This window comes from Cynocephalus volans, chromosome 2 (genome assembly GCF_027409185.1).
Source record: "Cynocephalus volans isolate mCynVol1 chromosome 2, mCynVol1.pri, whole genome shotgun sequence".
Taxonomy (NCBI): Eukaryota; Metazoa; Chordata; class Mammalia; order Dermoptera; family Cynocephalidae; genus Cynocephalus; species Cynocephalus volans.
In genome coordinates, this window is record NC_084461.1 from 169,810,386 (window position 1) to 169,837,145 (window position 26,760).

General features: G+C 37.4%; 2 protein-coding genes across 3 annotated transcripts in view; one reads left to right on the forward strand and one right to left on the reverse strand.

Moving 5' to 3' along the window:
• The window catches only part of CDCA2 (cell division cycle associated 2), a 44,895-nt gene extending 39,026 nt beyond the window's left edge, over nt 1–5,869 (reverse strand). The window contains exons 1-3 of the mRNA XM_063087895.1: nt 5,812–5,869; nt 5,542–5,715; nt 4,210–4,364 (exon numbers count right to left, since the gene is read on the reverse strand). Coding sequence (XP_062943965.1) covers nt 4,210–4,364; nt 5,542–5,715; nt 5,812–5,869 — 387 coding nt within the window. The remainder of the gene's footprint in view (nt 1–4,209; nt 4,365–5,541; nt 5,716–5,811) is intronic.
• A 1,313-nt stretch (nt 5,870–7,182) lies between these two features.
• Nucleotides 7,183–26,760, forward strand: part of KCTD9 (potassium channel tetramerization domain containing 9) — a 29,970-nt gene continuing 10,392 nt past the window's right edge. The window contains exons 1-6 of one of the 2 annotated variants that reach the window (XM_063087418.1): nt 7,183–7,279; nt 16,807–16,928; nt 19,185–19,228; nt 22,920–23,016; nt 23,665–23,723; nt 23,929–24,057. In XM_063087418.1, coding sequence (XP_062943488.1) covers nt 7,232–7,279; nt 16,807–16,928; nt 19,185–19,228; nt 22,920–23,016; nt 23,665–23,723; nt 23,929–24,057 — 499 coding nt within the window. In that variant the 5' untranslated portion in view covers nt 7,183–7,231. The remainder of the gene's footprint in view (nt 7,280–16,806; nt 16,929–19,184; nt 19,229–22,919; nt 23,017–23,664; nt 23,724–23,928; nt 24,058–26,760) is intronic. The other variant, XM_063087420.1, reaches the window with a different exon arrangement.

The window sequence follows — 26,760 nt, forward strand, 5'->3', positions numbered from 1 at the left end:
TTTGACGCTTTTGTCTTATGAATTCTATGAATCAGTCAACAAAATCCCTTTCATGTATGAGAAACTGTTCCAGAGGCTCAGGATCCAGGAAGAAATTACATTCTAGAGTAAAATTCTGAAAACATATTAATGTAGTTTTAGGTGCAAGAGGTGCTATTTTAAGAAGATAAAAGAGTAATGTGGTAGAGTCGATAAAAGTACAGCTTCAGCTAGAATCAGGACAGAATTCCATCTGAAGTAACGTGAGTTGAAACCAAAATAACGGAAAAGATATTACAGGAGAAAGGCATTCTGCAGGAATAAGGAGAACAAGAGCAGAGACCCCGTGTGGAAGCAGGTGGGGCTCAAGTCAGGGACGTGGATACAAAAGCTTCAGGAAGAGGTCTGTGTCTGATTCAAGGCATAACAGGAAGCCACAGGAAGGTTTTAAGCAGCAGAGTGAATGATCTGACTTATGCTCTCACTACATGTGACTGCTCTGTGGAATGGTGATGGATTAGGAAAAGAGGGAAGTAAGGAGACCAGTTAGGTAGAAGTAGTTGGTGATCCCAGCAAGAATCACCTTAGGGTTATAGCAGTGGAGCTGTGGGGACATGAGGAATTACAGAAAAAATTTTTAACTGCAGCTGAAAGGTAGAGACAGGTTGAATGTGGGACATAAGAATGGAACCAAGAGAGACTGATAGGTATTTGGCCTGAACAATTGGCTGATGAAGGCCTTCACTATGACGCGTAGTGGACTGAAGGATCCAGTGGGAAAATCTATGGATTGGCCACATTATGCTTGAAAGGCTTATTCAAACACCCAAGTGAAGCTGGTTTCTAGGTTTGGAGTTCTAAGGAGCTTTGGGCTGGAGACAAACATTTCAGAGTCATCAGACTACAGATGACATTCAAAGCAAAGAGAAGGGAGCAGAGGAAAGCCCTAGGCACTCCAGCATTTTCTGAGTGGAAAACTGGAGGAAGGGGAGGAATTAGCAAATGAAACACAGAAGGAATGACCAGTGACACAGAAGGAGAATCAGGTCAGTGTGGAATCCCATAAACCAAGTGTTTCAGGGAGGTCAAACATATCAAAAGCTGCTGGAATGCTGAGTAAGACTGAAACTTAGATTTAATCTTTGGATTTGGCAAGGTGTAGCCCATTTGTGATCAATGGTGACAATGCTCTTTCTTCTCAACAGGTAGAAGCAAAAGTCCAATTGCAGTGGTTGGCCGTACAGAAGAGGATGGGAGGGCAGTGGAAAGAGCCAGGACAGACAAGTTGTTCAAGGAATTTTGCTGTCATGGGGAGGCCCAGAGATGGGAAGGGTGCCGTGAGGGTCTCAGAAGAGTTTTTCTGTAAAGAGAGCTATTAAGATTTGTTTGTGCTGGGCTGGCTGGTTAGCTCAGTTGGTTACAGTGCAGTGTTATAACACCAAGGTCAAGGGTTCAGATCCTCATATGGGCCAGCTGCCAAAGAAAAAAAAAAGGATTTGTTTGTTCCTATGGAAAGTGACCCAAAAGGAAAGGAGGATATGACAATTGCAGAATAAAAATCAGCTCAGAATAACATTCGTGGTCAAAATAACCTTAACACTTGAATAATGACATAATCAGTCCACTGGGGAGCTGGAGAGGCTGAAGTGCACAATAAAAGGCACAGGAAAGACAGAACTAATGCTTCATCATCCACAGAGGGAAGTCAGTGGCTAATGCCTGACTGAAAGAGTAAGAAGTAGCAGAATAAGCATGTTTTAAGAGATACGGAAGCAAATGCCAAGATCAGCTACAATGGTTGAAAAGAAAACCTTGGGAAAGGAGAAATAGGATTGGAGAAATCAGCTGCAAAGTGCTTTTTAAAAAAATAAATAAATAAACCTACAGTACTAATTGATTCTTTAAACTACATGCATGTGTAATATTTTTATTTATATAGATTTTAAAAAACTTTTTAAAAGATATTTGTAAGAAAATTTTATACTGTTGGACTACGGAGTCCAGATTGGGCAAGTGACAAGGACATAGATGAACATGTGGTAAAATCAATGGTTGGAGGTTTCAGTGATGAAAAAATTACTACAGTGAATTGAGAGATGAAATGCAGGTGAGAGAGTGCGATGGCTGAAGCAAGGATTCAAAGAATCTGAAATGAGAAACGCTCCAACATCCAGAAGTCTCTGAGCGCTAACGTGATGCCACAAGCAGAACATTCCACACCTGACTTCATGTGATGCGTGCACAAAATTATTAAAAGTATCGCATAAAATTACCTTCAGGCTCAGTGTGCAGAAAGAAGGGTGTTTAAAAAAAAAATCTTCAGGCTATGCATATATGGCATAATTGAAACAAATGCATTTTGTGTTTAGACTTGGGTTCCATCCCCAAAATATCTCATTATATATATGCAAATATTTCAAAATCTGAAAAAATCTGAAATCCAAAACACTTCTGGTCCCAAGCATTTTGGATAAGGGATACTTAGCATGTACTAGCATATACAGATAGCTGAGGAAAAGAAAGAAATCACTGGAGCTATGGAAGTCAGTGAACTGAGACAGCCGGGATGTGGGATGGATCATCCATGGGGCTGTTGAAACATTCGAGAATGAAAACAAGAGTAGTGGAGGGAAGACAGGGAAATAAATATGACAGGATTTTAAGCACATAGTCCCTAGGCTTTATAAAAAAAACCAAAATGTTCTACTAGTGTATCTGCAGAACATTTCAGTAAATTAGAACAAGTAACTATTTAAAATTACTTTATTCGTGCATTCAACAAATTTGTTGAGCAGGGAAGGAGCAAGAGGATGAGAGGAACTAAGAGAGTAGAGTGACCAAGGGTATTTTTACAATGGGCTTATCTCAGAGTCAAAGGACTTCACTGATGTCTTCATTAGAACTGCTCAAGTTAAAGAAAAATTATCCTTTTTCATACTAAAACAGTTCTCACTCCAAATCTAGGAAATATAAAGGATAATTTAGAAAATTATCATAAGAATTATTAAAATTTTTAAAACTACAGCTCTTAGAGAATGGTTTATTTATCTAGAAAATTCATTGATCAAAAAAAGCCTGTGTTTTTTTAACAATGCCATATACTAGAACTACACATTCAAGTAATTCTTTTAATGAATACAGTTATATGATATGTGTGTGTATGGGGGGGTCATGACTGCATGTGTAAACATATGTATATACATATCCCTAAGAATAAAATGAGAGAAAAAGCAAAACCAAGATACAATGTCAACAAACAAACTTACAGACTAGAGAAAGGTGAAACTAACAGGAAACAAGCAAACGGCTGCAGACTCCTAGAGCATCAGGTACTTCTGAAACAAGGGTCAAGGTTAGGACAGAAAACAGGAGGAATGTTGAAACTATCAGCAGAGCATGAACCCCCAGAATTCTCCACAAATAAGAAAGGGCCTTTGTGTTTTGGAAGGAGCAGAGATTCAGAACTCTAGGACTCCAGGAGAACTGAGTACAAGGCCGAGGCCGTGTACTGAAAACAAGGCTGTCCAAGTCTTCTCAATGAACAGTGACACTTCCAGCCATATGTCCACATTTAACTTCAGAGTTCCAGGACTCAGGTCTGTGCTGCCAGGAATTACTCTTAGGGAAAACTGATCAGCCAAATAGAAAAGGAGTTAAAATTAGCTTCCCTTCAAGAAAGGTAAGCTGGAGGCTTGTGTCTTTCATCACAAGCCTTGTACTATTATTTCACTTTTTGGGGGCATGTATCATTTTGATAAAAATTTGAAAAAAATAGCTAAATATATCCCCCTAAGCAGACAAATAATTGGCCCCTTTCCACAAGGTTGTTGCAAATACATTTTGCCCTGAGAAACCCTTGCCCATACACATCAATACACAGAAGTCATGAAAAAATTAGAAACTTAGAGAACAAGCTATTAAAAGAAAAAGGTTGGAAAATGGTGTCTCTCCTCATTGAAGAAGACATTAACTAGAAAAGTACTTGCAAAATAAGATAGAAAGCTCTTCTGGAAAGCTATTTCTACCCAGGGTCTCATAAAATTCTTATATATCCATGCTCAACATCATCATTTATGCTAACTGCATATTCTCTATAAGACACAGAGAAAATAGTCTCTCTCCAGATCCAAAATAGATAACAAGCACTAGGCAGAAATACTGCACAAAAACTTCAAAACACAGAAAAACATTTCCCTAGAATACACAACAGGACTTAGAAGAAAATCATACCTGAAAAGGAGAACCGTGTGCCAAAGGAGATCTTGCAGCATTCTTTAAATTCCGCTGCTTGGCAATGAAACGAATCAGATGGTTCGTTTCAGGAGAGCCCCGAACACCAACTGTAGAACGCCGTCTGGATTTTTTAAGGTAGGATGCTGACTTTCCTGTAGTAAAGAAATGCTCTTATAAATTGGGAAAGAAGGCAGTCATCACTAATCACGTGCAATACCCATGATGCACCAGCCTGAGAAAACACGATACACACATGCTACAGAAATCTAAGTAAAGAATTACTGGCAAAGTTGTTCATACATGATCAGTTGGATAGGCCTTTGTTCTGTCCACTGATTGATTTAGTCCACACTCCTACAACGGTGCCTAGCACATAGAAGTCATTTATTAAATAATTGTTGAATGAATACATGAACACATTGTAATTAATGGTTTTCAGTTTTGTTCCACATTTCCTGCACACAGAACTGGGTGATGGCTTGCTTTTGATTAAGAATTTTTCTTTTTCTGAGTCAGTCTTATCCCACAAGACTGAAAGGAAGGCATGTGAGCTCTCATGTTCTTAATTCTTCAAGATAATTTTCTCTTAGATACCTACCTACCTTCAGCGCACTACCCTGAATTTCGGCCATATGCCTAAGCACACAAAATGATTCCAGGTTTTTAAAGGTCTAAGAGTGATGATCTTGAGAAGGAACACAAAATGGTATGCCACTCTGACCTTGTCTTATTCATGTATTACCTAGTCTAGGGCCCTTGGTCTCTCAAGTCCCCCATTTTCCTCCATTTCTAAATGATGTTTTCTAATCCAGTTCCATTCCCATATTTCTTCTCCACCTAAGTCAGACTTCACAGGTGAATTTTATTTTCTCTGCTTAAAGATCAGCCCCTAAGTCAATTTTCTGTTTTGATTTTTGAAGGATGCATAGCTCAATCTTTCAATGGTACATTTCCTTAATTGTTCTTTGACCCTTGCTTATTTTGCCACATATAAACATAAAATTTATTACTATTCATATTATACACCCCCTTCTATCTCATGTGTTAGATCAAAAAGTGATTCACACACATTCTTTTCCAATATGAGAAAGGAGTACAACTCTGACTTAGGAACATTATCACGCTGGATGCCCTGGGACCCTATTATCCCTGCTGTGCCAGATGAGCTGTGCATGTGCACAGAAGTCTCCCTGAACAAGCAAGTTTGCAGAGCCAATCAACTTACATACATAAAGTAATAAGATAACAATACAGACGAACAAAACTGAGTTATATTAAAGTTATTTATAAACTTGAAAATCACAATATTAGAATGACAACTTGTCTTACCTGAAGAGATCGTAACAAAGCTTTCAGGTGTAATTCCCAATTGCTCTACGGTTACTGTGGAAAAGTTCAAAGGTGATTTAAAAGCACCTGGTATGCAAAGATTAGAAGTCGTTTCTGCTGCGTGCTTCTGTGGAGTCACAAGATTTCCAGTTCCCAAAATGAAGGAGGCATTTTCTGAAACAGACAACATGTTACAGGGGCTGAAACATCAACATCAAGTCAAACACCTAAACCTTAAATTTCACAAGCAGGCAACAAATCACCCCATACCGGCATTACTGATAACCGTGGTTTCAGGGGGCGCCTTGTCTTTTGAGGTGGTATCCATCTAAAACACTGAGAGAGAAAAAAGAAAAACAAAAAAATTACCCTTCCAGCAAAAGGAATGCGATTCTATCAAGAATCTCATTCGAGATTGGCATGAAAATGCATTATCAGGAGGGTCCTCCTGGAGCTCAGACTGAAAAGGACTCCCGCCTCCTCTCCCGCCCGCAGCCTCGGTGAGCTCCAAGAGCCCGGGCCGACCGGCAAAGCCCCAGCACACGAGGGTCGCGGTGGTCGTGCCTCCCGGACCCCGGCTCTTCGTTCCGGAAGGGATCGCTCGAGAAAGCACCTGCCGCCCGCCCACCCGGCCACGGGGGCCCGCTCTCCGCAAACCCGTCCGGGCGTCCCGGCGTCCGACACCCGGCGCGCAGACCGAGCCGTCGAGCACAGACACCCCCCCCTGGCCACCGCCCGGTTCAAATCGCCCGCCAGGGCCGCTGGTCTCCCTCACGCATCCCTCCGCCGCCGTCCCCGGCATGTGTCCGAACGCCCCCCGACCTCTCCAAGGTCTCTCCCACGCCGTCTCAGCCACAGGAGTAGCTTCCTGTGCTCGGAGAGAAGCCACCGCTAGCGGTGGGCGACCCTTCATCCAGACCGACCAGGCCCCGACTGGTCACCGCGGGAACTCCTTTCTGTGGGCGCCTCGCGGAGTAACCCTTCGGTTAGACCTTTAACTCCGCCTCCCACCTTTCGATTGGATGCTGCCAACTTCGAAAAGAGTCATTGGACCAATCCTGACAGAGCGACGGGCTGCCTCCTACCCAATCACCAGTCCCAACGGCCCCGTCTCCTCGGTGGGTTGGGCGAGTGGGCGGGGTTACGGCACTAGGCGGTGCTGACTGGTGTGTGCGTCACTTCTAGCACTCCACCTCCTTCACTCAAGCCCCGCCTCCGTATGCAGATAAGCGCGCCCCAGACTTGAATGTGCGCCTGCTCAGTAACGCTTTGAGCCGCCGTTCCGCTCTGATTGGCTGATACCCCTTTCCGTCTACTAGCTTTCAGCCTTTCTTCCCGCCCTCCATTCCGGCTGGGTTGGTCGGAGCCTTCCCGGTGCCGGGCGCTGATTCGCTGAGTTCTGGCCGACGCCGCGGGTTGATTGGTGAAGCTCAGGGTCACTCTCGGAGAGGTGGGGGAAGGGGTCCAGGCGGGCTGAGGCGCTGAGGGGCGGGGTGGGAAGGAGGACCGGCCAACCCCGGGGTGTGGGACGGCGAGTGCGTGTGTGTGGTGTGTCCCTAAGAGAGGGAAGGTGGCGAAGGGGGGAGAGCCCGAGTGGGTGGAGGGAGGGGAAGGGCGGGAGGAGAGAAAGGGGGGAGGAGGGCCCGGCGGGAGGGTGGCGGCGCCCTCAGGACCCAGCGGGGGCAGCGCGATGAGGCGGGTGACCCTGTTCCTAAACGGCAGCCCCAAGAACGGAAAGGTAAGGGGTCGCGGCGGAACAGCTGCGGGACGGGGGCGGCCAGCTAAAGTGGGGCAGGGCGCAGGCAGGTGGTGGGGGTCGTCCTCCCGACTCTCGAGCTTCCTTGCCCGAGCCTGCCCTTCAGCTGCTTGGCTGTCCGGGGACTCCGAGCTTCCCCAGTCCAGGGTGAGGGTCCAGGAGGACGGAGGGCGTGGGCAGGGCCTCTGTCACCTGCACTCTCCGAGCTGATCGTCCTCGACCGCCCGGACCCCCAAGACCCCGCTCCCCCATCCCTGGCTGGATGGAGATGCGCTGCTGTCTAGCTTCATGCTGAGTAATGGTCAGCTCAGGAAAGTGGTGATGATGACCAGGGCACGTGAGACTGGCCAGGTAAAAAGAATTCAACTACCGGCGGATAAGTAAAATACTCTCCCGTCCTAGGTCAAGTAGAGGTTTAAACGTGTGACATTTTCTTGATGGTTTTCCTCGCTCTGTTTTAGGTACCCCAATCCACCAATCCTCACCGCTGCCAAACTTTTATCATTTTGCCTTATTTTGGTTCCTTAGAGGACTGTGACAACAGACCAAAGCGGATTGGTATGACAGTAGCCTTTGCTGTGTTAGGCCTTTGCTGAGGGTGTGGTGCTAAATATTTTTCCAGTGCTGGAGCAAGCCAAGATGAATCCTGTTCCTTTCTCAACCTCTTGCCCCACCCATGAAAGTTCTGCTGCTTTGGAAAATTTTGACCGTGCAAGGCAGACATTTATTGTGTGACTAAATGAACCCAGAAGTAACTAAGCCTTTAGAGTCTAAGGTAAAGGTTAAATTGGCCTCACTGTATTCTTTGCCAGAATACTCTGCTCCTGCACATTCTGGAAACATTGTAAATTTTTAAATAGCAAAACTGTCCAACAGCATAAAAAATGGCTTTCCAACTCCTCTGCAGTTTTGAGTAAACTTACTCTGAAAATTTAAAACACAGTGTGGTGTGTTGACTATAATTTTGTGTTCTTCTGGTCTTAGAGATTTGATACTCATACAAAACCGGATTTGGCGTAAGTTCAAGTTCTTGAGTTTTCATGAATGTTACATCAAAAATATGCTTCACAGAATTCACATTTCTGACAATTATTAACTTTTTCTAAACTTTTGTAGTTAAAAGTTGTGTTTGTTACTGGAAGAAAGATTTAGTATATCCAAAGTAACAATTGTAATTTGTTTTCAAAAACAAACCTCTGATTGACCTTTTTATCCAACATCACTGCTGTGGTACTCCATGAAAGACAAAATGTTTAGTCCCAATCGTAAATATTTAGCTATGCTCTAAATCTCTTCTGAACCCACTGGATTTTGTTGTTGTCAAGGACTGGCTGAGTTGGTCTGTCCATATTATTTTTGATACTTTTTTAAAAAGCTCTATCTAGTTTTGACTAGGTTAGATTTTGGGATTTAAATTTTATTTACTTTAAAAATATTTTGCTAGAGAATCTCAAAAGACTGGGGAGAATGCATCTCAAATAATTAAAAGTAAATATGTTTATGTTACAAAGATCATAAACATCCAAACTGGAGAAATCAAACGGGTGTGATTTTTGATATTAAGAAACAATACCATAATCCTTACTACTCAACTGGAGAACAGATTATAAATTAAAGTTGTCAGTGTTTCCTCTCCCTTCAGCTGATTAAGAAATAATATTACTCTTATTTGACAAAAGAGCAGAAGAGTACGTAGCAGCCCACATTTTTGTATACTTAAAATGACTATTTAGTCGGATTGGCATGATCATGACATAAATGTTCATTAAGAACATGCCGAAACAAATAGAATTTGATTTCCCATCCACCAGTTGGAATATCTGTGTCACATTATCCTTATTTACCTAGCTTCTATTTTTATTTCCTGGTCATAAGAATAATCTCTGTTTTTTTCAAATGTTTCCCTCTCAAAGCTTGTTCAGTGGTTGCCTGTCAGGGCCATAAAGCCTGGGGGGGAGGGAGGCACAGAGAGAGATCTTCTGTTCACCACGTATTTTCTATATACTGAATAAATGTAAGTCGTGAACATTTTTGATGTTGAAGAGAGGGTTTTGCATTCTCTAAAACAATGGTTTCCAGAGTGAGATGGCATACCACAGAGGGTGTGTAAGATGATCCATTGGAGTTTAGGAAGAGATGTTATACCTTTTATTTACATTTTTTACTTAAAAATATAAGACAATATGAAAATTCGATTTTTCTAACCTGGAATAACATAGGTGCCTCCAGTCACTGAGTCAGCCAGTCTCGAGCCTGCAGGGATGATCTTCAAATGTGAAAAAATTGATGGCCGCTTCACTGATTGGTTCATGTGGACATATTGTGATATGAGCGCTTACAATGTGCCACGTTAAGATTTATATCATCCAGTTTTAATTAAATTAACTCTCACCAAAATGCCAAGTGACTTTAAAAGAGTCCTCCAAAGAAACCAAATTGCAGGCAATGTTAATTATGCGAGTACAGGTAAACAAGAAAATGGCAGGGCTGCCACTTCTCCTGGTATAAACTAAGAGATTTTTTAAAAATGGATCTTTTTGGACCTGAGAAGTCAAACAGTGCCATATTTAAAAAATTTAAAAAAAAAAAACTATTTGAAATCCTATTTAATAACTACTATTAACAATCAAACTCTCCCTAAGTATATATTGTTCCTTGAAATACTAGCCTGTGATAGGTTGAGGTCAACCCAATTAGCAAGACGTTTGAAAATATTTTCCGGCACATGAAGACAAATGGCTAAAGAATTTTTTTCTTTTTTTTTTTTTTTCCTAAATTTTTAATGTTTAAAGTCAATCTTGGGGGTTGGCTGGTTAGCTCAGTTGGTTAGAACGTGGTGCTGATAACACCAAGGTCCAGGGTTCAATCCCTGTAATGGCCAGCAGCCAAACAAAAACAAAACAAACAAACAAGGAAAAAATGTTAAAGTCAATCTTATATTTGGCAGAATCTCTCAAAATTTAATGGTAAAGATTTAGGGGATTCTTACTGGCCAGTTCATATAGACCACAGCAGTCCTTATATCATTTGGGAAAACATGTTCTTTCTGACAGTAGTATATAGTTTATAAATAAGTAAATATACAAATGTTTAAACACATGCCCCCAAATATTTTACAATTGGGGTGCATAGTCAAAAACATTTGAAGGTCATAGTTCTAAAAAATTAGGATCTTTAACTTAAATTTTGGGGTTTTTTTGGTTTTGTTTTTTTGAAATTGCCCCAGAAGAGTCAGGTGTGCTTGGATCTTTCATCCTTTCTCCATATGCGTCCGAATTCCCATTGGTCTCTTTTTAACAGTCCCTGTAAGAGTTGGCATTAAGGAAATTGAAATGAGAACTTGGACATCTGAATGTAGTATGTGTTTTCTAAGCAACCTGATGTCAGTGCAAACAAAGTTTATGTACATCTTGAACACTAAATGGGTTGTTTACTTCAGAATACTCAATAATGAGCTGTGCACATAACAGACCTTTTGTATACCTTATTCATTCATCACTCATTCATTTAACCAGCACTTACCGAGTACATTCTGGGTGTGATGCACCAAGACACCCTGCAGACATAGTGGCGTAAGAAACAGATTTTCATTCTGTACTGATCTTTACGTTCATGGTCCAGGAATAGCTTTGATGTGAGGTCAGAAATATGTTGTTGGTATTAAGTGTCCAGATTTGAACCCATCATTGTTAGAGGTATGGAAAGGTGAAAACCTATGTGAAGATTAGCCTCTTGAAATCTGAACATTATTCAGAATCTCGTGAAGGCTCACTCCTTAAACTTAAACATTTCCTAATATATTTGATAATACAAAAGTATATAATAAAGAGTATTAATACACATAAAAATTTGAAAGAAAATATTATAACAAATATCCAAACACCTGCACATTTCATGAAAGCCCATTTTCATGAAAGCTCATTATATAAAAATACTACCACAATTTATCCATCCTCCTCTCTATGGACATTTGGTTGTTTATATTCTTCATGTCTTGCTATTAAATTAACAGTGCTGCCATTAATATTTCTGTATGTGTATCCTGGTGCACGTGGGCAAGCATTTTTCTAGGGCAGTACTCAAACTCGAACATTCATCAGAGTCACTGAGAAGACTTGAGAAAACAAGTTGTTGGACTCCATCCCCACAGTTTAAGATTGCTGGTTTAGGGTGGGACTAGGAATGTGCATTTCTAACAAATTTCTAGGCAGTTCTAACGCTGCAGGTGTTGGCACCACACCTTTGAGAACAACTGCTCAGGAATATATGTAGTTATAATTATGGGGTGTTAGGGAATGTAAATGTTCAATTTCACAAAATAATGCCAAATTGTTTTTCAAAGTCATTGAAGTAACTTATATTCCCACCAGCATTGAATAAACATCTCATTGATCCACATCTTCTCCAACCCTTGGTATTGTCAGAATTTTCAATTTTAAATATTTTCCTTCTTGACTTTAGAGTTAGTTATGTCATCTTTTTTTAGGAATAAAATCATTTAAATTTTGTACATGTATTAAACTGAAAGTGTAGGTAGAGTAAATTGAGTTCTACATTTAGTTATTAATTGTGATTGGTACTTTGGTTGGGTAAATCAGCCTGTATAAATTTAACAAGTATTTATTGACTGTGCATTATGTAATAAACGTCTTAAGAGGGGCTGGCTGGTTAGTTCAGTTGGTTAGAGTGGTGTCATAACACCAAGGTCAAGGATTTGGATCCCTATACTGACCAGCCATCAGTCAATCAATCAGTCAATGTGAGACTATAAGAAAAAAAATGTTTTAAATACATATGCGGGTTTTTATTTTTAAACTAAAGTAACATAAGTTACAATTTGAAAATGGTGTTTAAAGGCAAATTAAAACTAGCCAATCCTACTAGGCATGGTATATCATTTACTTTCCCAGCTGTCGTGGGATCTGAAATTTAGAAAGGATTATTAAGTCTGAATAGTAATGTTATTTAGTCATCATAAACTTTAATAGATGTGCTTCTCAATTTACTCCATAAAATGCTTCCATTCTCAGTGCCTATGTTATTAACATAGATAATCAGAGTGACGTGCAAAGTTCAGGTCCATAATGGGGAGTATAGCACACACAAAGCAAATAATCTTTATAAGCATAATCATGTTGTAAATGCTTGGCCTTTCTCTCTGGTTCAGTATAGGACTAAAGTAAGCTTAGCACTATTTGTACCAATGAGCTTATATCCAACGATATACAAGATTTCCATTGACACTTTTCCCCAACAGAGTTGTTATATAAAGAAAAATACATGTAAGAGTCTGTGTGAAACTCTTTCTCATTAACTTAAAAATATTTTCCATGTGTATCACATTTTCATCTTGATACGTATTTTTTAAAATCTGATTTCTGATTAGTTAATATAAAATACAGAGATTTTGAATATTCCTTTTTTTTTTTTGGTAGTGTTAGTATGTGCAAATGATTCCAGCTGAAAAACAAATGCCAAAAATAGCTCTCCAAGTAAAAAACAATTATATCGGCTCAATTTAATGGAAATTTTCAAACTTACAGAACTGTAAAATTCTTCATATTTTAATTTTGTTTTCTCTGATGACTCTTTGATTATTTCTTTTAAAGGAAATTGTCAATAGTTAGATTGCCAACTGCTAAAATAATTTTGTTAAACTAGGATCTAGAACAATGGAGACCTTAAAGTAAATTAAAAGTTTTCCCCCTTGTTGTGTAAGTAATGCAGGTTCTTTGTAACAAATTTGGAAAATAAAATGAAACAAAAAACTCTTAAAAAGTCAGCCATAATTCCATTATCCAAAGATAGCCACTTTCAATAGTTTTATGAATATAACTTTAGAATTGCATTTGTACTGTGTCCTTTGTTTTTCAACTTACTGTCAGTGGATGAGACTTAAATATAACTGACACACACACAAAAAAGATGTGTCCTGATTCAGCACTCTGAAAGCAATGAAATTTCACTCAACATTCAAGAATATTTGTCAAAGGCGTACAATAAGTCTGGTATTATAACATTTGACATTATACATTATAACATAACATTCTAACATTGGTTCCTTACAGTTAAGCTAGGGTCAGTTGTTTTCTTGATGTTTGATTAGGGCGGCACTAATTGACGATATACTTCTTTAGTGCAGCACAGCAGCATTAACAAGGGATAGTTGGTTACGTTTATTCACAGAATTCACAACTTTTTACAAATTAAAACTTTTTCATTGAACCTTTAGAGTTCAGGTAGCAAGTCAGATTGGAAAATAACTATTGAATGATAAATTGTGTTTGGTACTGTGTTAGAACTGATTTAAGTGATAATAAAATAGAAGCTGAACTAAATTTATGCCTAGAATGTGCTCCTTAGTAGTTTTGCAGTGTACAAGAAAATACCTGTTGTGCTTTGATTGCCTTGAGAATAGTCTTTGGCCAAACATTGTGTGTGTGGGTGGTCAAGTCTGACTTCAATGGGGGAGAAAGGGAACATCTTCCCACCCTCTATTTAAGACAGCAAACAGGTCTTGAGTTGCACTGTATCAGTTTGTTACTGTGGGTTGCTATGTGATGGGCAAGCCTAGAAGAATTAAAATAGATGTTTCTTTGTTCTTCATTTTATTCTGCTCTTTAGAATAGTGCTGTCTGATGGAACTTCTGTGATGTTGGAAATATTCCATACCTGCACTGTTCAATATTGTAACCACTAGCTAATGTGGCCACTGAGCATTTAAGCTGCAGCTAGTGTCACTGATGAGGTGCATTTTAAATTGTAATAATTTTTAATAAATTAAAATTTAAATAGTCACATGTAGCTGGTGGCTTCCACATTGGGCAGTGCCCCTTTAGAACATGGCAGATGGCCTTCGTTTTCATTAGAAGACTACTGACCCACAGGAAACACCAAGTCAATCTATATGGAGATAGACAACAATTCAATTTTTGATGTATTTTGAAAAATGAGTCATAGTAAATCTTAATCTCTAATATTCAAATTAAGCACAGGAGAATAATGTAGATAGATACATGAAACTTGCATCCACTTCATGGTGTTGCCAATAGAAGTGAAAAATGCCAGGGAAAACGATGATGTTAGAGCAAGGAGTGGATAATATCGGGCAAAAGAAAGCCATGTAGAGCATACAACAGGCAGAGATATATAAGAGGAGAAAAAGAAAGATTTAGGAAGTTCTTAGTATCTTGGTAACTATGACAAGCATGTTGGTGTTGGCAAGAGGAGTTTCTCACCCTCCTCCCAGCACCTTCCCAACTGTAAAAGTTGTTGTGCATCTGCTTGGGCCAGTCTCTTGCTCCTTACCATTTTTGCTTCTCTCTTCTTAGTCTCTTCATGCCCTCTACCTTAACACAACCAGATTTGCTGTATGTTAATGCCCTATGTACTATAATTTTCTGCCTTTTCTCCCAGGAATATGTACATGCAATAACAGAATTCCAGGCTCTATTGCAGAGCTGGAAAATGGTGGGAAACATGGCGGACATATTTTATTCAGGCTTCATTTATTCATAGCATGCCTGCTATGTACAAGAAGACACTGTGCCAAGTGCTTTGCAGTATTCTTTTTTATTATGGTAAAATATAACAAAACATTTACCGTTTTAATCATTTGTAAGTGTGTATACTTCATTGGCATTAAGTACATTCACAATGTGTGTATAACCATCATCACTATTTATTTCCAAAACATTGTTATCATGCCAAGCATAACCCACACTCATTAAGCAATAACTCTCCATTCCCATCTCTGCCCTGAAACCTTTACTCTACTTTTTGTCTCTTTGAACTTGCCAGTTCTAGGTACTTTCATATGAATGGAATCATATAATATTTGTCCTTTTAAAGTGTCTGACTTATTTCGCTTAGCGTAATGTTTTCAAGGTTCATCCATGTTATAGCATGTGTCAGAATTTTATTCTTTTTTATAGCTGAATAACATTCTACTGTATGTATATACCACATTTTGTTTACCCAGTTATCTGTTTATGGACACTTAGATCGTACATGTTCTTTATATTCCACCTGGTTCCCTTTAGATTGTGCTTGCTTTCAAGCCTTCCCCAAACGCCCCACCTTGCAGCACTCTCCTGACCTTCATCCTTCAGATACAAGAGAACAAAGTTGGAATCTGAGTTCTCTGCTTTTGGAAGATTGCATGCTCCTGTGTTAGTGAGCACCTGCTTCCATGCCCTGCTCTTCACTTCATTTATTTAACTGAAAATTGGCCACTGTACTCCAGTCACTGGTGGACAGAGGACCAACCCTGGTCCTCATTTCATATGGTACCTTTATAGAGTATTCATAGGAAGTCAGTTAGCTGTTCATGCTTTATGTTTAGCTCCTCACCTGCTTTTCACTCATAACTTTCAGAGGTCCTCGCTGATAATGGTACAACTATAAAGCTCAGCCACTGGGAACCCACAGTTATAATTATGACCACATGTAGAGATTCTCAGTCCCCTGCTTAAGCAGTTGTGTATATCTTGTACATGTATTAGACAGTGCCTTTCAGAGCAGGACAGATCAATTCATTGTCACCTGGCTGTTTGCTGTATACTGAAGGTCAGTCACTAAAGTCTGGCTTTTGTAGAATAAAAACTTTTTTTGCTCACTAACACAGGAGCACGCAATCTTCCAAAAGTAGAGAACTCAGATTCCAATTTTGTTCTCTTGTATCTGAAGTAGTTATTAAAGAATTAAATAAATGAGGTGGGAAGTTCACACTAGACTTGTGTGACAGGTTATGTGTTTCATGCACAAGAATATTAAATGTATTGTATAAAGTAACCTTTAGGCTATGTGTTTAGACTTGGGTCCCACACCTAAGATATTTCATTATGTATATGTAGACATTCCAAAATCCAAAAAAGTCCAAAATCCAAAACACTTCTGGTCCCAATCATTTTGGATAAGGGATACTCAACCTGTAGTTGGTGCAGTAAACAATATAATAGATAGCACTAAATCATTCCTGTTTTTAAGATGAACCATTCCTCTATCAAAGGAATAATATAAGAACAACATAGTAAGGACTTAATAGGTCTCCAGCACTTTGCTAAACTCTTATCATGCATTAACTCGTTTCATCCTCATAATAACCTGAGATAGGTGCTACTGTTTTTTCTTCATTTCTAGTTAAAGCAACAGAAGAATAAAGAGGTTTAGTTTTAGTCTCAAGTTGACAGCTAGAAAATGTGAGAATCTAGATTCAAGTGCAAGTCTGTCTACTTCAGAACTGGAGCACAATTTAACATATCTTAAGATTGTAGATTGGTTTTGGCCAGAGACAATTTCTTATTCTCTAGTTTTGCGTTTCTGCAGTACGAGGCATTAAGTAAATATATGAGTCATAGAAGAAAAAGGGACACTGTTACGAACCTCATGAAATCCCCTTTTATGTGATAATCTAGTTTTTTAGTCCTGTTAATAGTGTGATGGTTTGTAATTTGTGGGTGATGAAATTCACTATATAAGTTGTTCAAATTAATCTGATATGTTTACAGGTGGTTGCTGTATATGGAACATTATCTGATTTGCTTTCTGTGGCCAGCAGTAAACTCGGCATAAAAGCCACCAGTGTGTATAATGGGAAAGGTGGACTGATTGATGATATTGCTTTGATCAGGTAACCTTCACCTTTTTATAAGTTGACAGCAGTGTGCCCTCAGCCTCTTGGTGCTAAGCTGTTTCCCTTAAGTAGTTGTTTAATCACTGCCAAGAATGCAGGATTTTGGCAAGTGATTGCCTAGAATTTGCTCCTTGGAATGTAAATCATGTGGACTTAGGCAGACAGAAATCTCGTAGTCCATTCCATCATACTGGTAATCTTTCTGTATAGTTCATACATGGCTATGAGGAATTTTGTCTTTGTGGTACTAGAGACCAATGTAATAAGACATGGAGTTTTTACTGTTAAAAATCTAACTGATCTCATATATGCAACTGCTTATTGTTAAGTTCATTTCCTAAGGATGCTTTAAATTTAATAAACATTACAAGACCTACTTCTGTGAAAATTTGCTAAATATGATAGAATTCTGACTAGAGATCTCACCAGTGATCGACCACAGTAGTGGGCATATTGTTTGTTTTTTGTTTTTAAATATCTCGGGCAAATTTATTTCTTTAAAACAAGTATATAGTTCTCCTCACTCCATCCTCACAGGATCAGAGAATTTTGGAGCAGGAAGAGACTTAACGAAAAAGATAATAAAGGGAATGCAAATTAAGTACAGTTGACCCTTGAACAATGTGGGGGCTAGGGGCATCACTTCCCACACAGCTGAAAATTCCAGTGTAACTTTGGACTACCCCAAAACGTAACTTCTAATAGGCCACTGTTGAGTGGAAGCCTTATTGATAACATAAGTATTGATAACATAATTGATTAACACATATTTTATATGTTATACGTATTATATACTATATTCTTAACAATAAAGTAAGCTGGAGAAAAGTAAATGTTATTAAGGAAATCATAAGAAAAAGAAAATACATTTCAGTGCTGTGTGTATACAAGAGTACTTCGGAAAGTTTGTGGAAAAATAGAATTAAAAAATCATATGAATCTTTCTATGAACTTTTTGGAGTACCCTCATACTTCAGGAAAAAAAAAAAAAAAAATCCCAGAGGACCCATGTAGTTCAAACCTGTGGTGTTCAAGGGTCAGCTTTACTAACTAAGCCCGTTATGTCTGATTGCTTTACCTGAGTTATCTCATCTAATCAGCAAAGCATGGGTTTATATAATTGATGGTGTGAAGATAAAGATGCTGTAAATTACAGTATTATACAAAACTTAATCTTCATTTAAATTCAGGTCAGAATGATTTTTCAGTATAATATACTGCCACTGAAGTTAATCAGTCCTAGTCCATTCATTGTACAAATGAGGAAACTAAGCATCTGTGTAATTAAGTGACTTACCCAGATCATACAACTTAGTAGCTGATTTTTGTCAGTAAAAGGAAAACAAATTTTCAGACTAATCTAAAAAAGTTAGCTAGCATGGTGACCAAATAAAAAATACTTTAAGCTGTATTTCCAATCCAAATAAAGTAGAAGAATTTCTTGGTTTTGCAGTATCTATCTCCCAGCTTCTTTCAGTTTCTGAGGATAGTTGAGTCACATTGTTGAATGATCTGCATCGACCTAATTTTCTCCTTAGCAAGCACAGACCTGCTTCTAAGAAAAATCCAGCACATTCCTATGATGTCCTATAGGAAGTGAAAACTTCTACAACGTAGTTTTTGGTTCACTGTACAGTCTCTGATCATTTATTTATATTAGTGGTGGGATGGGTTGGGGCAGGGGTGGAGTATATATGCTGATAATCCAGAATTATAGGTTATGTGTAGTCATTTACATTTGGATGTATGGTGGGTGTGTAGTGGGTAAGCGTTTATAGCAGAGTTACTTCCAATTATGTTTTTCCTATGTTTAATATGAAAATTTATTTCATTTCCAAAGCACCCAGCAGCAAATGATTTAGGAGAAAATCCCAATATTTTATTTAGGGATAAAGGAGTAAAAAAAAAAAAAAGAAAAAAAGTTGGCTGTGGTTTTAATCATTTCCTTTGAGCATAATAGTACATTCTTCAATTGATTAGAAAGCTGAATTCACATAATTTGTATAGTGGGATTTTTTTTTTTTCCCCTAGCTTCAAAAGTACTTTCATGTGCAGGATCTTATTTTTGAATTTAAATCCAGAGACAATTAAATCGGGGTTAGACAAAGCACTGGAAACTTAGCTTCTTTGCAGTATAGATTGATAGCAAAACCTGTCTTCTACATAATTCTAAGGAATAGTTTCTATAGTTGATGAATAATTAATGTGATTTCTAGATTTTGATGGTGGCTTTTTAAATTTTAATTTCCCTAGGGATGATGATGTTTTGTTTGTGTGTGAAGGAGAGCCATTTATTGGTAAGTGACTTCCTTAAAAGCCAATTTTATCTGCCAAAATAAAAAAATGGCAAATATTTCAAATGGGTTATTAAGCTTAACATTAAAAAGGTTCTTGTGGCTGTATTCAGGTCTTCACACTTTTTTTGATTCTGCATTGGGTATGTGTGTTGCAATAAATTTTTTATTTGAATTAAATGATCATATTTTGGAATAGATACCTCATCTTTTACATACCTTTAAAATGGTCTGGATGTGTACCTATTTAATAACTATGACATTATAAGGTAGTTTAATTTTAGAAACTAAAACATTAAAAATTTTTTCTTTGGTAGTAATTGTCAAAATTTCTCTAAGTTTATACCCCATGTTTGTAACCAAATATTGCCTGCATAAGTAGTGTTTGACAATACTTCACAGTGATCAGATCAGTCAAAAAATAATTTGGTATCAACCACACACATAGGCACACATACTTAACTACATTTTGATTTGGAAGAAAGTTTATGCAGTTCTGTATCTCAACAGAAAAAGCCTAGAGCTTAAATAAGGTAAACATTCTTTAACAAGTGTTTGATTTGTTTAGTTCTATACAGTCACACCCTGAATATTTGTATAAGTATTTTTTTAAAGCATCACAGTAATTGTATTTGGTGAGTGAAGGTAGTTTTCAGGATCTTTGCTCAGGCAATTTCCGGCTTAGGAGTTAAATTCTTCTCTGTCTCTACTTAAAACTGTGAGCAAAAACTTTTCTTCATCTTCTTTTTATCCATTGGACTAACAGAGTGGTTTGTGGGCAGTGGTCACTTAGTTTTTTCACTGCATACAAATGAACAACAAAATAAAAAGTGACCAATTAGGTTTTTTTTTAATTGACACATGTCATTGTACATGCTTATGGATAACAATCTGATGTCTTGATATCTCTATATATGTTGTATAATAATCAGGTTGGGGTAGTTAGTGTATCCATCACCTCATGCATTTATCGTTTCTTGGTGGCAAAAACATTCAAAAACCCCTCCTCTAGCTATTATGTAATATACAAAACTTAACGGTTAACCGTAGTCACTCTACTGTACAATGGAACACTGGAACTTATACTCCTATCTAATTGTAATTTTGTAAGGGTTTGTTTTTGTTTTATTATTATGAACTCTTGGATTTAAACATACTTATGTTTTCATGCTCTGCATTTATTGATGTTAAGATTGTCTTTTGGCCATTGGAAACTTCTTCAAATCCTTTTAGCTCTGTTAGTCTTTTATAGCTTTGTTGCTATAAAACAACAAAGAAATTAAGATAAACTCCTTGGAATAACAAGGAGTTTATCTTAACTTCTTCCTGTCCCTGACCTGGATCAACGTTTTTCTCAGGAAGACTTGATTTCCTTTATTGAGAACTGTCATTTCAAGACAAATCTGGGTACCAGAAAGGCTCTTTGTTCCTGGGTTCATCATTTCTACTAGGCCTTTTGGTGGACAGTTGGAAATACATAGTTAGCTAGATATAAAATTTATAGATAATATAATATACTATACATTATAGGATATACAGTTTGTATGTCATACTTGTATATAACATAAGATGGATAGATAAAATATCTTATGGGTTCATACTAATACTTCCAGTTTATATATTCCGGATTATAACGTTTTTATTTAACCTCTTCTATCTTGCATGTGTGTCTCCTTTCTTCCATATCAGTAATCCTGATTCTCAGAGACATAGGAAATGAAAGAATTATAATGTCACGTAATTACTCATTTACTCATTTCATTCCACACACAAAAAAAGTGTAAGAGTAACAATCCTGATACTTCCAATACAATGTGATAATTAAAACAGTTAAACTTTTTGTATATGCTAAATCCTTTCTCCCCTTATTTAAAAAATAATTTTTTCTGCATTGTCAGAATGTATACCCACTATATACTATACTCTCTCCCTTAACATCCTCGTTTGCTTTTACTTCTTCAAGAGTGTTTAATACTTGCCTCCAGTCCTTTTGTTGTGTCTCCAGTGGTTCTCTGAAACGTCTTCTCGAGTAGATTTTTCTCAAAGAACCTGTGAGAACAATTTTCTCTGAGATCTTGCATGTTGATAACAGTTTGTGGCTTCTATACTTGAAAGTCAGTTTGGCTGGATATAAAATTACTTGTCAAATCTTATCAAATTATAAACTTTAAATATGTATAGTTTATTGTCTGCCAGTTATACCTCAATGAAGCTGTTGAAAAATCCTTGGTTCATATCTTCTCTCTTTGGTTATCTTAAGTTTGTTACTCTGTTTTATCCTAGCATGAAGTGTTGGCATCAAAAAAATCCAATCTTTTTTAAGTGATTGTTTTTCCTAGATCACCCAAAGGATTTTTCTTTCTTTAAAGTGCAGTAATTTTAGTAGAATATCTCTTGCTGTTCTGGGTTGATTTTCTTAGGTATGTGGTGGGTCCTTTCAATATGTAGTTTCAAATGTATATCTTTTTTAATTTTATAAAAGTTTTTGTGAACTTTTAAATTACATATTTCCTTCCTTCTCTTTGCTTTGATTTCCTTCTTTCAAGACTCCTCTTGTATCTATGTTGTATCTTCTACAGTTGTCTTTTGCATGTGAAACCTTGTAGTAAACCCTTTTCATCCCTTTCTTATTTCTTTTTGGTATTTAAATCTTTCCTCTTTTTCACCTTTTATTTCCCTTAAGGCATTATCTGTTGTGTTTATTCACTCCTGTGTTTCTTCTAGCTAAGGCTTCATTTCTGAATTAAAAAAATTTTTTTTCTAATTCTCTCCTTAGTTCTCTCCCCTCATTTCTGAATTTTGTAATTCTGGTTTATGTTTTTCTCTCATACCTTGTATTATTTACTTCTTTTAGCATGTTTTGGAATATTAGATTATAGTTTTTATTCGTTTTGTGGACATTTCTTTCTGGCATGTTTTCACTGTCTGTAGGGATGTAATTCTTCTTATTCTTTTAATAACTCTGTATAGGATTTGATCTCAATTCTTTTCATTTTTACCTAAACTTAGTTTTCCTTAACATAAGAAGGGAGGGCTAACTGAGGAAGTTTCTTCTAATTTCATGGCTCTATAGTTCCCTTTTTGTTGTTTTTGTGAAGTGTTTAAAAAATATGGGACTCATGTTCTGATATGTTCTATTTTGCCTTCTTTACTTTTATCTGGACTGCTTTTTCTTTTGTCTCTGTTGTCTCTGTTCTGTTCAGTCTGGATTCTTTTCCCAGCATCTTGTCACCAATATTGGGGATCTGTCTTTAGAAGGGAGTTTTGGCAGGTTGATTTTGAGAGTTCATTTCTAGCCCCTCCTGATCTTACTGCAAACTATTTGCATTACCCACTTTTTTGGTGCTCATACCCCTCCCGTTCTCAGTCTGCTGTTCTCACATAGACTTAGTAAGGTGTGAAGTCAGTGTCCATAAGTTGCTTTGGAATTCTTTAGACTATCACTTACCCTATTGCCCCTCTCTGCTTTTTCCTTCACAAACGCTGATAGCAGCTGCTCTTATAGCTATTGGTATTGGCAGGAATAACTTATCACTCAGCATTGTTTTAGATGCTGTCTGTGGGTTTGGGTTTTGCTGTCCTGGTAGCTCTGATTTGCATTTATGCATGTATTTAGTGTCAAAAATTGTGCGATTGACATCTTTCCAGAATCCTCAATCTTAATATATTGTTCTTTTCTACATATCATCTTTAGATCCACAGACAGATTCAAAACCACCTGAAGGATCATTAGGATCCCACACAGACTGGCTAACATTAAATGTTGGAGGGCGGTACTTTACAACTACACGGTAGGTGTGTATGTGTTTTGTGTTTGTGTGTGTGTGTGTCTGTGTGTGTGTTAGAGAGAGAGAAAGAGAGCAAAAAGGACACTGCACTGTTTGTTCTTTCCATCAATTTGTTGATTACCTAAAAAGATATTCAAATGCTGCTTAAATATGCTATGTGATCTGAAACCATTTAAAACTTTTTTTAAAGAAAGGTAGGACATGATTTACTATGAGAAAGTCATTCCAGAGAAAGCATAAAAAGCATGAATTCATAGTTTTAGAACATGATTTCTAGATATCGAATAATATACATGCAATACAAGTAAAAAGCAATATTGAAATGTGTAGAGACTACAACTGCTTGTATTGAAGGGGTCAGAAAAATGTAAGTGTGGAAGATCAAAAATATAATGATATAATAGTTGCTAGGAGAATAGATTAGTATTTAAATTAAAGGAAACTAAAATATTTAAATCAAAGGAAGTGCCAGCTTAGAAGGGGTTTTGATAAATGGCAACTTACTGCACGTTTTTGTTTCCCAGCATTATTCCTACCAGGTTATAGCATGCATCTTTTTGAGAGAGCAGCTGGGATCAAGTTACTCTTGACTTAAATATGTTTGTTTATAAAGACAAATGGAGAAATCAATTTTTTTCCCTGAATTCTTAGGAGCACTTTAGTGAATAAAGAACCCGACAGTATGCTGGCCCACATGTTTAAGGACAAAGGTGAGCGTAACACATTGTTTTTACATTTTGTCATCAATTTGTATCCATATTGACTTTATAACTCCTGACCTTCTGTACTTTTTAATGATATCAGTAAGTTTTACCAGAGTAGAAACTTGCTGGTACATTACACAATTTTTCTTCCGTAAATTTCTAACTTTATTTTTTGTTTATGGGGTCTTTCTTCATTATAATGGTAACGCAGGTGTCTGGGGAAATAAGCAAGACCATAGAGGAGCTTTCTTAATTGACCGAAGTCCTGAGTACTTTGAACCCATTTTGAACTACCTGCGTCATGGACAGCTCATTGTAAATGATGGCATCAATTTATTGGGTGAGTTTTCCAAATAATTCTTCACATTTCTGTAAGTTTAGAATTTTTGTTTTATTTTCATTTGGTAATGTATGTTTTCATAGAGTGAAAGTATATCTTTTCCACTCTTTAAACTAAACATTTTCATAGGTATATGAATATGCATAAGTGTAGAAATAGTTATACGCATAGGTAGCTAGTCTTTATATATGTGGGTATAGATCTAACCCACAAATTTTAATTTTAGATTCTGTCGTAAGGGACTTTATAGGATTTTGTTGCTTGTTTGTTTTTTAATTGAATTGAGACTATGACTTGGACCTCCCCATTATACTGAGTAGACTGATCAAGAGGGGAACCATGCTTTAGAATCACAAGACTGGATTAGAGTCTTGATTCTACAACTTACTGAAGGTTATCTTTGGAAATCTCTCTGAGTCTCCTTGGAAAAAATGGGTGTTAAAAATATTCTCATTTCTGCCTGTATCACAAGATTTTTGTGAAAGTTTGTGGAGATGATATGGACAAAAGCTGTTACAAAGCACTGGTTACATATTCAAAAGCTTGTAGGCCTCTAAATTTGATCTGATGTTAGGGCTCGAAGAGTGGTGGGGAGTGTGGCAATCTTGAGTTCACATGCCTGCTCAGCTGCAGCAAATTGTTGCCATGTGGGAATGTGGGCTAGGGTGCCAGAGTCTTGACTGTTAAAGAAAGTTGGATATCTAAAATTTTATGTGATGAAATTTTCTGATTTTGCGAATACTGCATGCCAAATACCTCAGAATCAGCCTGAGGACTGCTAACTTATAATCTTTGCAGTAAAATGCAAAGTACCCAGTAACTTTTAACGTTGCTATATTAAACTTTATATTCCCCTTAAAATGTACCCATTGTAAAAAAAATGGCATTAATTGGCCCTTTCAGCTAGATCTATAACTGTTCCTAACGAAACTCTTATTGATTTTTTTTTTTTTTGCTTTCTACCAACTGTTGCTTTAAATCCTTTATAAACTGTTTTCTATTTTAGTAATTCTGCAGAAATTATTATTATAAAAATTATCAGTGATTCACTCTTTTACACATCTTTTTATTTTCTGCACCTGTATCACATTGTAGCTTTTCACTCTAAAGGCTACCCTCTTCTCCTGAGTACATTTTAAACCTCAGCTTTAGATGTCCATGGGCTCTTTTATTCCTCCCATTTTAATTTTTCCTTGTATCATTGATAGTATTTCATATCCTCCCAATTCAGAAAATAACATCAGAAATATGTATCTGTGCTATCTCAGACTTTTGCAATCCAAGCTATTACCAAGATTTACTTTTCTTTTTTCATGTTTCTCAATCATTTCTATTATTTATTCAGTTGTTCAGCAAGCCAAGCTCTCTACTGGATCCATTTGATAAAGTGTTGTTATTAATTAGTACAATTTCCATCCCAACTCTCTCCATTATCTACAGGTTGCCCCAAGCGATTATATGCTTTAAAATAATTAAAGTAATTTCTCTAAGACCAAAAAGGTAGTGAGTGGCAGAACTGGGATTCAAATTCGGGTCTTACTAGTGCTACTAGAGATACACGAAATATGACTTCCTTTCCTCTACTATCCTCCATGTATGTTCTTTGTATTTATAAAACTTTTCTGGATGTTTTTAAGGCTTAATTCTAAACCTAGAATTAGAGAAGAATGCTTACCACATTCCTGATAGGTATTGACTTACTCAGAAGATCTTGGCAAATTGAGAGCGAGGCCCACTAGGTCCTCTCTAATGATGGGTCTCTACCAGGGACAGGTGTGTAGTGGGGCTGCACCCTCAGGAGGACTCTAGAGACCAAGGCACTCTGGTATGATGGCCTGGAAAGCACGTGTGCCTGCGTGGACACCAAGTGCTGTGCTGTCCGTCAGATGACCTTTGTTTTACAATTGGATTATTGAGGGTAGAGTCTGGTTTTCACAGAAAAGATCATATTCTTCTTTTCAAATAACTGTGGTTTTCTGTATCTATATCTAATTACCCTTATTAGCTTGAAACAGTTTTGAAGGGAGGAATTATGGCTCTTACTTTCTTTGTGATTCCTGCATCCCTAGTAGTTTTTACCAAGTGGACTCAGCCAACTGATGACTGAGATCTTCATTTGAGAGATAATGGATCCAAAATTTATTCCCACGTACTCTGATATGTTTATTAACAGATGTGAGAAAGTAAACATACCAAGTCACCTAGAGGATGTACAGATTTTTTTTTCAACCACGTTAAGAAAAGCAAATGATAGATGAAATCCCTTTTATCATTTAGAAATTTTTTAAAAAACTTATTCTCCTTTAAGGAAGGTTTCTGAATTATACTTTTGACTTTTGGTGTGAAGCCATCTTAAATTTTTGTTCATTTTTATCATTTTCTGATTCAGTAAATAAAAGATATTTGTGGCAAATCTGTTCAGATCTGTGCCATGAAAAAAAAGTCAATGAAATGTTAAGATTAAGTGCACTAATCATTTTTTATTAAACTCACAATGAAATCACTAAATTCATTGTTTAGGAATATGCAGTATTATGATTTCTTGGCTATGGGCTTTTGAAAATAATTATCAGAAATTATTTTGATGGCTGACCAGTTGGCTCAGTTGGTTAGAGCACAGTGTTGATAAAACCAAGGTCAAAGGTTCAGACCACCACACCGGCCAACTGCCAAAAAAAAAAAAATGAAAGAAAGAAATTTGAA